General features: G+C 36.7%; 1 protein-coding gene across 2 annotated transcripts in view; it reads left to right on the plus strand.

Annotated features, from left to right (window-relative positions):
- Positions 1–13,527, plus strand: part of Tmem131 (Transmembrane protein 131) — a 159,893-nt gene that overhangs the window by 116,191 nt on the left and 30,175 nt on the right. For both annotated transcript variants that reach the window (XM_081739196.1, XM_081739195.1), the window contains exons 17-20: positions 3,700–3,936; positions 6,703–6,842; positions 8,910–10,108; positions 12,667–13,000. In XM_081739196.1, the coding sequence (XP_081595322.1) occupies positions 3,700–3,936; positions 6,703–6,842; positions 8,910–10,108; positions 12,667–13,000 (1,910 nt within the window). The remainder of the gene's footprint in view (positions 1–3,699; positions 3,937–6,702; positions 6,843–8,909; positions 10,109–12,666; positions 13,001–13,527) is intronic.

Below are 13,527 nucleotides of genomic sequence, written 5' to 3' on the forward strand. Positions count from 1 at the left end.
GTGATGATCTTTTCGCCAAAATAAAGGAACCACTTCGCGGGAAGCATTACGACACAACAGAAACCATTATCCGTTCCATATGACGGTTTCTGCCGTTCATCGACAGATTGACGCACTGACGCTGTACAACGCCTTCCACACGTATAGTAGAAGGTGATATTGATGAGTGGCGATTAATTGAAGAAATGCAACAAGTGTTGTTCTGTACATAACGCGAGATGCGAATTATACCAATGTTGCCATTACTTTTCATCCAGGCCTTCTAGATATGTATTTCCAGATTGAAAATAGAAATAAATAAATATCAAGTTGCTTAAAAAAACCCAGGTCTCTCTAACCCAGGACGAGGGTAGGTCTTTCGAGGTCAAAATATGAGAATACATGAGTTGTAATTTCAACAATAACACCATGAAACCACATATGAACCATTTTGTTCGATGGCCTTCTGCCATTTTTTCGAAACCACCACAATCCCGTCACTGTAGAATTTTGTAGTTTCTGATAAAATTTGAGACACTGTTTTTTTCATTGGCATCTTTTCAAAATTAACTTAACCCCACCAGGGAGTTCTGCAGAAACCAAAACAAATGAAGGGTAAGGAAAAAAAAGAGGAGTAATGTCACAAAACTGCATTTTCGAGAAAATGGCTTTTTTATATTTTAAACCGCGTAAAAAAGAATAGGGTAGTCAAATCTTTTGCCCCTTTTTACATGGACATTTCTACATCTACGCATGCATGGCATATACTGTCAAATAGTACCAAGAGTCACCAACAGATAGGACGAAGCACCCGATAAAGCACACACATGGACACTCCTTGTTTTTTCCCCTTACCTTTCAAATGATAGTCGAATGGTGCCAGGTCCAGATTATATGGTGTATGCATTGAAACTCCCAAGCTAAGTTCTCTTAATATCTGACGGGTCGTTAAAGAAGTGTTGTCTAGCGTTGTCAGCGTCGTATATGATACCCTTTCTGTTGACCAGTTCCGGTCATTTCTTTTAATTTTCCAGTACACGTGTGAATCGATCGTTCTGTCTGGCGGCAGCAGCTTGTGATGCACGATGCCCTTCCAATCCCACAGAACATGCGGCATAACCTTCGTGGACGCCAGTGTGGGCTTACTACATTGCTGTCATGGGTTATCTACTTTTCATTACTCGTGAACAATCGCTTTGGAAATGGCTCGAATTCGTTACGTAGCAGTAGAGATTTGCAAATAGAAATTCGATCGAGTAAATGTTTTCAAGCCAGCTCATGTGGCACCCAAACGTCGAGCTTGTTTTTGTAGCCAACTTTGTCCAAACGGTTTAACAATGTTTAGTGATGGCTGGTTTAGGTGATTGGCGATGTCATAACTGGTTACATGCCAGTTTCGCTTGACTTTTGGCAGAATATCATCCACTTTTGCTGTTGATTACCCAGTGCATGGAGCATCTTGAACATCGAAATTTCCAGAACAGAAGCTACTGAGCCATCCTTTGGCTGCTGCTTTTGATAACGTATCTTGACCATAAACAGCATAAATTTCTTCGCGGTTCTGCGTAGCATTTGCGCCTTTATCGAAATAAAATTGTAAAATCTAGCGCAGTTTTCTTGGATGTTCACTAATTTTCATGGCACAATACTTCACTTCTGATGGAAAGAATTCCAATACTTTTTCCACATCTACAAGTTTCTACTGTCATATTCAAATACATTATGTCTGAACCGGTGTGAATTATATACCCTGAGATGTGTGACACCAACTCCATCTGGTGTGCAAAAGGCTCAATACTCTTTAGACTACCTGGGATCGCGGTAGCTCAGTGGTACAGCGTCCACTTCTGGTGTGTGGGGTCCCTGGTTTGATCCGCACTCAAGCCAAGTGAACTTTGTGCTGGACAAATTTTGTGTGCGTGGGTTTTCTCAGGGTTCTCCCATTTTTTTCCACTTTTCCATTCCACCAATTCACTCATTGCTCGTTGTCACCATCACCTTTAGCCAAGTCGGTATTATCGTGGGACGTAAAACTCACAGATTTCATTTCATTTTGATTTGGACTACATGATTAGATTTAAAAGTGTTAGAATAGTAACAGTATTGTATAAGAAAAATGCATATTTTACTTTCGATATGTAGCTGTATATCGAATATGATTGTTGAGTTAGAATTATTGTTAAATCAGAATATGAATATGGACGGGTTTGTGATTGTAGACTAATGTATTTGTAAGTAAAGGTGTTGAGATGGTAAGGGCGTTTAGGGTAGGCTTCTTGGTGTAATGAATGGAGTAAATTTAGTAAATATGTTAAATAGTTAGATAAATTTAGTACTTACAGAGATGCTCCGAGTGATTAATCGTAGTTAATACTGTCTATATTTCGAACAATATGGTGTTCTTTTTTCTGGTTTCATGAGGCTGCTAAATCACTGGGAACTTTCTTTACATCTTAAGAAACAGGCTTGAACATCACATTAGATAATACAAGAATTCACAGAGTGACTAGCCGTGTTTCATCAGTAACTGCACTTGAAAATCAACTTCCGTCATAGGTGCTCGGTATATGAACACAGGGATTGTCCAAGCAAAGCAGTGGTCTGTAGCAACCCACGTGGTCCGAGCGGAGACCACGGACCTCGTTTATAATAACATACGAATAGTAACAATGGAAGAGGAACAGTAAAATAATTGAAGTAAACAATTAAAAGTGGCTTCAAGAAATTTGTAAACTCATGATTACACGAGAATTATTGGTTGCAAACAGCAGTGGTCTATCGTGACACCTAGATGTTTCCTTGAGTAGAGTTTCCATCTACATATATACAAAATAAACATACTGACAGTTTTTAGTGAAATGTTTTAAACATTTTTTTTTTTCTGTGTGTATAAATATGATTCATGTATTTTATCATGATGTCCCAATCCTTATACAAATTTCCTTCTTCCGTATTGAGCTTCGGATTTTTAGTCCTTATGAAGAAAATCTCTATAGTTCGATCAACGACAAAGACCTATGCTGAACTTGTACTTCTCAAATGTCGATTTTTCACGAGTTTAATTCTCTATAATCTTAGCATGATAGTTTGCTATCTTTCAAGTCCGTTTTATGTTCTTTGATTCTAGTAGTAATATTCCTCGTAGTCATACTGTAGTCTAGAGTATGAATCTATACACTAACATTCTACTTCATATACACCATGAAATGAATGACTTGTCAACAAAATAATTTTTGTGTGAAGTAAGAGATTTTTGTGTGTTGATAGTTGGTTTATCAGTTCTACATATTTGCATTATCTAATTGCAGCAAGGTGGCTGAGTGGTTATTTATTTATCGGAAAACTTCTAAGGTATAACTAGCAATGGTATCTTATCATTCAGTACGATCCGTCCCGAATTGGTTATTAACATTTCTCAGATTCCCGAACTGGTTGTTAAAATTGTCTCTTCACCTCTAGATCCAACGCTTACGAAAGAAAATTAATTCTTCGGTACTATTTTTGAAAATCAATGTTCAAAATTCAGTATAAAAATGCTGCATGGCTTTAATTCTACTCATTATTTTGCCAGTATCATTGGAGTAATAATAAAGTAACCATATAGTAATAATATTAACACTTAGTCACCTTGTTGTATCATAGAACCGGTTGTTAAATTATTTGAATGACACCACTGGTTGCTAGATATAATTTCTGTAACAAAATAATTTTTTGCTTCAGATTACATCCACCAAATTGCTACCGAAGTGAGCCTTCTCATGGAGTATTTGCTGTGATGGAACAGAACGACACAAACAGTGAAAATATTTCCGACAAGCAGTCCGTAGAGTGGCTACTTGGTGTTAACGCACATAAAAATAGTAGTCTCCTTTTTCTAAAGCCTGGTGAGCAACGTACGCTAAGGTTAAGCTTTACTCCGTTTACTTCGATTCGTTCTTCAGCTGTGATATTTATAAGGTAAGTTTGGTTTACCAAAACCCTGGTAGAGTAATAGTACATGCGAATTCTGTCGAGGAATTTGAAATTTAAAGTATATAAAACGATAATCATGTCTGTTGTTCTGTATGGTTGCGAAGCATGGTCACTTACTCTGAGAGAAAATCGTAGACTGAAGTATTTGAGAACAAGATCCTAAGACGATTATTCGGACCCAAGACAAACGGGAATGGTGAAAGGGGAAAACTTCATAACGAGGAACTACATAATTTATATAGTTTACGAAACGTTAGGGTCATCAAATCTAGGAGGCTCAGGTGGGCAGGTCATGTAGCTAGAATGGAAGAAAGTAGAAACGCTTTCAAAGTTTTAACTGGAAATCCAATTGGAAAACGACCATTAGGAAGACCTAGGCGCAGATAAGATGGATATCGCAGAAATACGAATACAACGTAGAAATGGAATCTAGTTGGCTAAGCATAGAAGTCAATGGAGAGCTTGTGTGAATGCAGCATTGAACCTCTGGGTTCCACAGGCCATAGTTAGTTAGTTAGTAACGGTACACGGGTTTTCCCTCGCCTTTTCTATTACAGGGTGTCTATCGGTCACGAAAGTCACGAAATCAGAAAATGGTCATGAAAGTCACGAAAAAGTCACAAAATTTAGCTTTTGGGTCACGATTTTTTTTAACTGTACAGATTGGAAAATTTCGTTCTATAAAACGTCAAAATTCACCACCAAAAATGTCTATGGTCAGCTTTAGACGCTACCAAATCGCAAGCAAAGTACGTTTCTATCGCATGGATGAAAATTCGACCTAATTCTCACACGAATTTGCTCTTGAAAATTTTAGGAAATTTTATGATTTGGTGAAGAAAAGGTCACGAAAAAGTCACGAAATTTCATTTTAGAATTTTAGTAGACACCCTGTATTATAAAAGATATTTATACAGTTTGCACACAAGATTACAAATAAGTTAGTCTCTCAAAAAGTTCTTTCCTCTACAATTGAACCTCTTGCCCGTTGCAGCTCAGCGGTAGGGTCAGAGGAGTCTCTCACGCCCGTTACAGCTTAGGGATAGGTAGGGGATGACTAGTTAACAAGTGATGTCTTCTGCCTCGATGTGTCCGTTTTTATAGCCAGTCTTCAGAGGCGGAACCTATGGAGGGGTCAAAGGCGTCTCCGTCTCTCTCCGTATCCTCGTCGTGTTCCATCGGTGGAGACTGCATTCATCGTCTGCTTCCTGGTACTTGTAGTTTTGTTTACTAATATGAGGGAATATTGCAATCAATGAAGCGTCCCAGAGTACATTTCATCTGCATCTTCAGTTCTCTGCTGAAACTAGAAGTGATAAAATTCCACTTCAACTTCCGGTTTCAATATTAGTCTCCACAGATCTAAAACGATAAGAGATAGTGAGAAGTGGTTTCTTTGGAATCGATCTAATAATAGGCCAGATCTCTCTTAATACTGTATTAAAACCGGAAGTGGCAAAAACTAACCACTTCTGGTTTTAACATTGATCGCTATAGAATAAAAACGGTAATAGATAGGGAGAAACTGTTTTCTGCAACCAATTAAGCGTTCCAAGAATATATTGTCACTACTCTGATCTCCCTCGAGGGGGGGGGGGGGGCACGGTGGCTCAGTGGTAGAGCGCTTACCTTTGGTACAGTCACGAACATTAATAAATGGAGGCTAAAGCCATTATTTCTTATGGCTCCAACCTCTATTTATTAATGTTCGTGACTATACATGGAGTCCCTGGTTCGATATCCCGCCAAGTAAATTTGTGCTGGACAACATCGTGTCCGTGGGTTTTCTCAAGGGTACTCCCGTTTCCTCCCACATTTTCACACCACCAACGCTTCCGCCATCATTCACTTTCCTTAATCATCCGTCTCCCTTAGCCTACAGGGCATAAACGTGGGACGTTAAACTGGAAGATTTTATTTCATTTCAAAGGATAATCTTCCTCTAAAACCGGAAGTAGGAGAAATCTACTATTAGTGTCGACTTCAGTATTAATTAAGAAAATATCACGCCATACAAACCAAACTTTTTCACGTGATGTACACGTAACACTACTTGTTTTTTTAAAAGATTTCCTTGAGACGTCGGTGTTTTCTTCGAAGATTAAGAGTAATTTTTATTTTGTAGAGTTGAAATAGGTGAAAAGGGTGGAGGCAAATATACTAGCTCTTCCACCTTAATAATAATAATAATAATAATAATAATAATAATAATAATAATAATAATAATAATAATAATAATAATAATAATAATAATAATAAATCCATGATAACTTGCGTTACCAATTTTAATTACGTAAAATTTTCGTAAAACATGTTTCACTAGGAGACTCCGTTGTTTGGCATTTAAATTGGTAAGTCATAAAGGGGTGTATTTAGCCTCCTTCCTCGTACATGTGATTTGTGTTTTCCTTTAGACGTAATGATTGTTGCCAGTTCTTGAAGTTAAAATCTGTCGAATGTAAGGAGTTGAATTGATTTTGCAACTTAAAAACATTCTCTTTTGCTTGTACTGTGCATGCTAGCACTAATACAATTTTATTTTTATTTTTCTTTCATGCTTTCTTTATTAGTTTTTCCTTTTTCTTTCTTTCTTGTTTGTGGAATAAGTATATTTTGCAGAATATTACTTCGATTAAGTAAACTATTTAAGCTAAAATATATTTGAAATTAGTTGTCAAGTAGATTTATTAAAAGATGAACATGTAGAAATATTTTCAGTAGTAATGTAAATCTGTATTTTGTTCTCTTCAGAAATAATTTAACAGGACTCGATGTGGTGTGTGTATCTGGTCGTGGAGGGCACGCACAGTTTAAGTTTGGAAATAGGAAGCCAGGATCTACTACACCGCTTTTATTTGAACTCTCAGAAAAACACCTGAAAGATTGTGAAAGTAAGTTGTCATGCTGAAGGCAGAACGTAACAAACAAAACATTATTATCAAACTCATACAAATTTCTTGAAGTGTATAAAAATTCAAAGAGTACACAATACAGTACCATGAAATTTTGAGTACCTCTGAAATTAAGTGTTATTGAGAGATTGTGTTATGCTGAAATAGGTCAGTTCTCAAGAATTTGTTGTATTTAAGGGAGGTATCTATATTACTTCAACATGAATTTACATAAGTTTTCTCCTTCATTTTCCACTTCTAAAAGTATTTAGTAGTTTTCTTTTAAAGAAAATTGAGGTGGCTTCATTTTATTTGTACTGTCATTATGAAGTTAATAGGTAAATTTAATATACTTGTTGTTTTACGAATAAAGGACAAGGTGTATTACTGGATAAGTCACAAGGAAGAACACTTTATGACATCGACGGCTAATGATTTTTTTCATTTGATTTTGTGTTAAATACTGCTGTTTACTTCAAATTCTGAATCAATATAACAGTTGTGGAAACCTACACTAAGACACATCCTATTATCTCTTGAATGAGATTGTTATGGAAGGGACAACAATCTTATTACAATACTATTGATATTATACGAGGAGGGTTCAGAAGTTTCCATATTTACCTGTTTCGGATAGTCTGAAAAAGTTGGAACTTGGCAGAAATGTCTTTTGTACAGTTACCACCAAAAGTTACACATTTTCCTCATCGTTGCGAACCCTTACTAATGCCATACGTATAAAACTGTATAGATTGGACGGATGAACCAGGCATCCGTCGTAGAAGTGACGTCATTGTCATCTTGAAAATACTTTACCACAAAAACCTTTTCAGATTGGACAAGAGGAAGAAGCGCAAAAATTGCAAGATTCAGGGAATATGGAGGATGCAACAAAATACCATAGTCACAGTGACGAGCTTCGACAGGAACAAAATGGAATGCAAGGACAGGCGTGTTGTCGTGTAGAGTGAGCACACCTTTGGACAGTACTTTTCACGTGCAATGTTTGTCACGTTTGGGCAGAAGGCTTTCGTAATATTCCACTGTAATTGTGTGACATTTTGGTAAATAATCCATGAGGACAGCACCGCGTCCATCCAGGAAAACAGATCGCGTGATCACCTTTGCAGACATGTGAACTTTTACCTTGCAAGAGGGCGGAGAATCACAATATGTCCACTGATTTGAACTTTCTTTGCCTTCTTGAGTAAAGTTACGAATTCACGTTCCATCAATTATCATTAGTCGAAAAGAAAAAAAAATTGTTTGTTCTGATTAGCGAGGTCCTACAGTTAACTTGATACTCCAACCTTCGTTTATTTTGGAATGGTGTCAGCAGACGCGGAATCCACCTACAAACATCTTTGGCATATGCAAGTATGTTTGTTTCCACGAATCCTATACTTAGGAGAACGTTCTGGCATATTTCTTTGATGGATATTCATCAATCTTCATTTATAAAGGTTTCAACTTTATTTCATTTCATTTTTCACTACTGTTGACCGTGTGCCAGATCTTTCTTCATCCTTATATTCATGCGATGACATTTGAAATATGTGTACGGCTCAGAAACAGCACTATATAAAGCATATTCCTCACCATATATACAGACATTTCTAATGGATTTTGTTTGGAAGTTGTGCCTTGGAGAAAGAGGAATCGAATCACTGCTCTGTATTCCACTTTATCCATTCTTCATTCATTGCAACACCTGCAAAAAAGTAATTATTGTACTGCAGGTATATTTTGGATGTAACATACTCAAGTATATGCCTAATCAACTAACAGATTTCTGATCCTACATGTGAAGGATTTCCTCATGAATACGGACACTTCTTGAACCTTCGTCGTAAAACAGAATGAATTTTAATTATACTTGAAAAAAAAATAAATATACGTAAACATTACATAAATGTATATTATGTATATGTATATATTTTTAACACCTTGTATAAATTGGCGCGTTTAAACGCAAACGCTAATGTATTAGTATGTGTTTATTGCCATTCTTCTTTAGTTCATTTTTGTATTTAATTTTTTTTCTTTTCTTTTTGTTCTCTTTTCCAGAAGAGAAAGCTAGGAAATTCACAGCTCCCAATTTGACAGTCAAGCGCTCTTTCACTGCAAGAAATACTGGAGAACTCCCGCTGTATATTTCTGGATTTTATATTAATGGTTTACCATGTGAAGGCTACGGATTTCGAGTCCTTAATTGTTACCCATTCGAATTATCTGCGAATGCCAGTAAAAAAATCGAGATCGCATTTACGCCGGACTTTACATTGGCCAGAATTCAAAGAACTCTTTTTGTACATACTAGTCTGACGTTAAACCCTGTTATTAATTATACGTTAATTGCTACTCTTCCCCCGTATGTCCTTGTGCCTTGCTCGATTGTCATTGCTCGTCCAAGTTGGGAACCGTTATTGTATTATACAACCGTTAGCTTTATGGTGTTCCTGCTTTTCTGTGTTCTGGCAGCAGCGTTCTTTGAATCGGACAGAATACTGAAATGTACCTTAATTGCAATGGCGTCGACAATGCATTCAGGGAATATTTCGTATGAAAGGCATAAGAGTGCGGATTCGAAACCAACACCTTCACCGTCGGTGCACAAAACGGAAGTTAAAGCGAATAAAAGTGAAGATACAAGTGATAAACCAAAGGGCGTTAGTAATAGTAGCGGTGGTAGTAAGTTATCATCAAAAATTAGTTGGTTGGAAGATAAGAGTGATGAAGCTAAAGATAGCAGTACAAAAGGCGAAGAACCTGCCGAGGCTGATGACTCCAGCGGTTCGTCGCATGCCGTAAAAGGGAAGAAAAAATGTGTTAAGCGAAATAGCACCGGTGATACAACTTACGCTGACCAAGAAGTTATAGTAAAGAAGGGAGATCATAAAGATACTTCAGCGAAACGAAGTGAGCCAGAGGTTACAGTAAAAAAGGGCTGGGCAAGTTTATTTTCCAGGGCGTCATCGTCTTCGACGTCGTCCAAAGAACAATCTTCGTCATCGTCTAACGTGAAATCTCAGGGAAAACCAGGAACTGATCAAAAATCTGTGAATGTTGTTTATGGCGATTTCAACTCAGCGGTTACAAATACTTTAAAAGAGACGGTGGCTACATCCCCGTCGCCTCCACCGACTAAAGAAGTCAAATCCTATTTACGGTACAAAAAGAACAAAGGCACACCTGAAGTTTCTTCACACGAAGAGGAGACTTCGTCAACTACAACAGAAAGTTCAAATAACGAAGAGATTGAAAAGGTATGTATTTAATTTGGCATTTATTAGCAGTTTATTGTATTTTTTTTTAAAGAAAACTACTTGCTTCTTTATATATTAAATGATGTAGTTATTTTCTTGTATTGCGTATGTAGTACATTTTGTTCTCGGCTTTCCTGAAAACTTTTCGAGCAGATTTGTTCAGAATAACACCGAATTACTCCTTGTTTACATCTTTCTAATTTCTTAATTCCCCTGGAAACAAACATTTCCACTTAGAGCATAGGTTTACGATTTATGTAGCAGCTGATAACTAAACACCACAATGCAGATAAATAACTGGGCTCAGCGAAATGGACTTCGTGGAGAACAAATATCGTATGTATGAGTTTCCTCGGGGTTTTCCCGTGCTGTCCTACTTTCTTCATTACACCATCATCATCACTGTCTCCCTTAGTCTCGATGCATAATCGTGGGACGAAAAAGAAATTAAAAAAAAATGTTATTGTTCGATATAGATATATATATGAAGCGCGTTAAAATGCAAACCGTAACGTCTTACTGTACTTACTTTAGTTAATAGTAACTTTAAATTTTGGTGACGACTCTTATTCACGAAAATCAGATTTTCACTTTAATTCTAAAGCGGCCGAGTGGTCCCGCGTAGCATAGTCGCTAATGCTCTCGCCTTTGATGCGAGAGGTCGCGGGTTTGATTCCCGGTGGGGACATTCGGTTGAATACGTGTATAAAGCTTTTTCAGGCTAGTCATCTTGAGTGAAGTTTTCCTCATTCACATCAAGCAAATGCTGGGATGGTACCTAACATATAGGTCGCAGGCCACTTCCGTCCTTCCCTTTCCCCAGATAGTGTGATCGCCGAGGGACATCATCCCTTCATACGTGACAGGCTGACACGGCCATAGATGCCGAAACCCCAGAAATCTAAATCCTAATCCTAATCTAAAGTGGCCGATATAAAAGATACTAAAGAAAGAGGCAAATAACAATAATAATTTCTTGGATCTTATTGTTTATAGGAAACCCAACAAATTTCGTGTGTTAAAAGTGTACCGTAAAGCTCCTATAGGTGTCTAGTGCATATATGGTGATTCCACATATTCCAACGAAACAAAGACAAGCGTACAGAGCACTAAAACCATGCACTAACGAGAAAGACTAACAGGTAGCTAGACTTAGTTGGCAGAGCGTTAAGAGCAAGATATAATAAAACACAAAACATGCAAACTGACGAGTTCTTTAATTGACATCCAAGGATTGAAGTAGTCAACCGAGAATTAGGTGCTATAGAATCTTCAAACTCAAAATGTGTATTTTAGTTTTGTGTTAATTTTTATTCAGGGAACAAACCACTACAGTTAAATAACCTTCATCGATTATAATTTCTAATGTGCTTGGTGAAGGTGGTGTTATTCCGAAAATGCAACAGTTTAAGTTATTAGATATTAACCGAAGATATGACAGAAATCCTAAATTTTATGTATAAGATTAACAGATTTTAAAGATTTGTTGATTATCAGGTCTTTAGCGTTAAATTGTTACTAAATTTTTAGATTTCCGTCCAATTAGCTCATGGTGAAATATTACACTATTGTGTATATACTGTAACTGTGATATTTTCTCCAAAACACTTTTCTTCCCTTTACGTATTCGAATTTTTTAAAGATTTCCATCACAAGAAAGTGTAATGACAATTTTTTTTTTTTAAAATATAATTTGAATTGGATTGTTGGTTCATCAGTGATGCTATATTAGAGCAAAGGTGTCATTTGGGAAGGACAGGGTGCATTTGCTCCCCCCCCCCCTGAGTTTCAGAAACATACGTTTTTCTAATAAATTGTGTAATAATACTAACTAAAAACGTGGAACTTCAATGTACGAACGCTTTTCAACAATCAACAATGTTGAATAGGGTCATTAAATGTATTTTTAAGAGAGACTTTTTATCCAACCTGTTATACGGGGTGTCTCAAAAGTCCCCTGACATAGGGTAACTCTGTTATCATCAGAGTTACAATAAAATATAAGAGGGGAAATCGTCTCCAAATATGATGTTTTCAATATAAAGTGAAGGATTTTTTTTTTTTTTTTTAATCGGACGAGCCGTTTGGGCTGTACACTCTTTATGCGCCCAATGTTAAATGAAAATGCAACGTTGCATTTACCTGGGGCTGGGGGAGGGAAGGACGAGACATGAGGTGGACAAATTTTATAAGAGTATGATGAATGGGGACATGTTTAAAATGGGACTAGCCATCGCCACGTTAGCATAACAGACAGTAACTTCATTCACTTGTGTTGTGGATCCAGGTAAGTGGCAACGTTTCATTTAACATTGGGTGCATAAAGAGTGTACAACCCAAATGGCTCGTCCGATTAAAAAAAATCCTTCACTTTAGATTGAAAACATATTCGGAGATGGTTTTCCCTCTTACATTTTGTTGTAGCTGCAATAATAACGAGAGTTACCGTATGCCAGGGACTTTTGAGACATCCTGTATGTCTTCATCTTTGGACAGTTATTTTTCTTAAAGGATAGTAATAATGTACAATTATTATAATTTTATTTTATTGTGTATAGGAAAGTGATAATTGTGTACATAGTGAAGATAGCAACAAATCCCATAAGAAAACTTCTCAGAAGAAAGGCAAGGTCGTACCTGATGGTGAGAGTTGTGAGGAGGAAGAATATGATAAAGACTTATATATAAAAGAACATAGCTCAAGTGCAACCAAGGCGCGAGGAAGCACAAAAGTCAAAAACGATGCTGGAAACTTACGAAGTGAGACTGCATTACGACAAACAAACTTGGAATTGCCGTACAAACTTAAGCCATTGAAAGTTGCCTCACGGGAAAGAAAGGAAAAAATTACACCCAAACAGAGAGCAATAGAAAAGCCTACAAAATTAAGAGGTAAGTTAGTTCATATAAAATATCTGTATGGTGTGCTCATGGAGTTTTGTTTTGGTGTTGTATTTCACAGACTTCACTCATTGTTCACTTTTATGGCAGGCCTCTCTTTTGAGTTATTTCCTGAACTGGTACTTATTAATTCTTTCCCTGTTATATACGAAAAAAGGCAAATCAAAATGTAATCCAGAGAAAGACTTGCTGCAAACAGTGAGGTTTGTGAAATATTGCAGCGAAACAAAATTCTAAAAAATGTAACAATATTTACTCTTCCGTATAAATTAGTGGATTAAAATACATACGTTAAGTTTATGTGTAATTCAGTAAGGTATTCTTTGCACAGTCTCCTTTGAGTAATCTTTTTTTTTTTTTTTTTTTTTTTTTAATAATTATTAACCTTTACGTATATTAATTTAGATAACCAGTTGAGAATGCTCCAGGAGCATTGCCAGAGCGAACTTAAAAAGAATGGAGAGATGGAGCAGGAAGGATAACTGATTGTTCCTACATTGTAAAAGTAAATCTTTTTA

The sequence above is a fragment of the Thermobia domestica genome, chromosome 14 (genome assembly GCF_964235325.1).
Source record: "Thermobia domestica chromosome 14, izTheDome1.hap1.1, whole genome shotgun sequence".
NCBI classification, from domain to species: Eukaryota; Metazoa; Arthropoda; class Insecta; order Zygentoma; family Lepismatidae; genus Thermobia; species Thermobia domestica.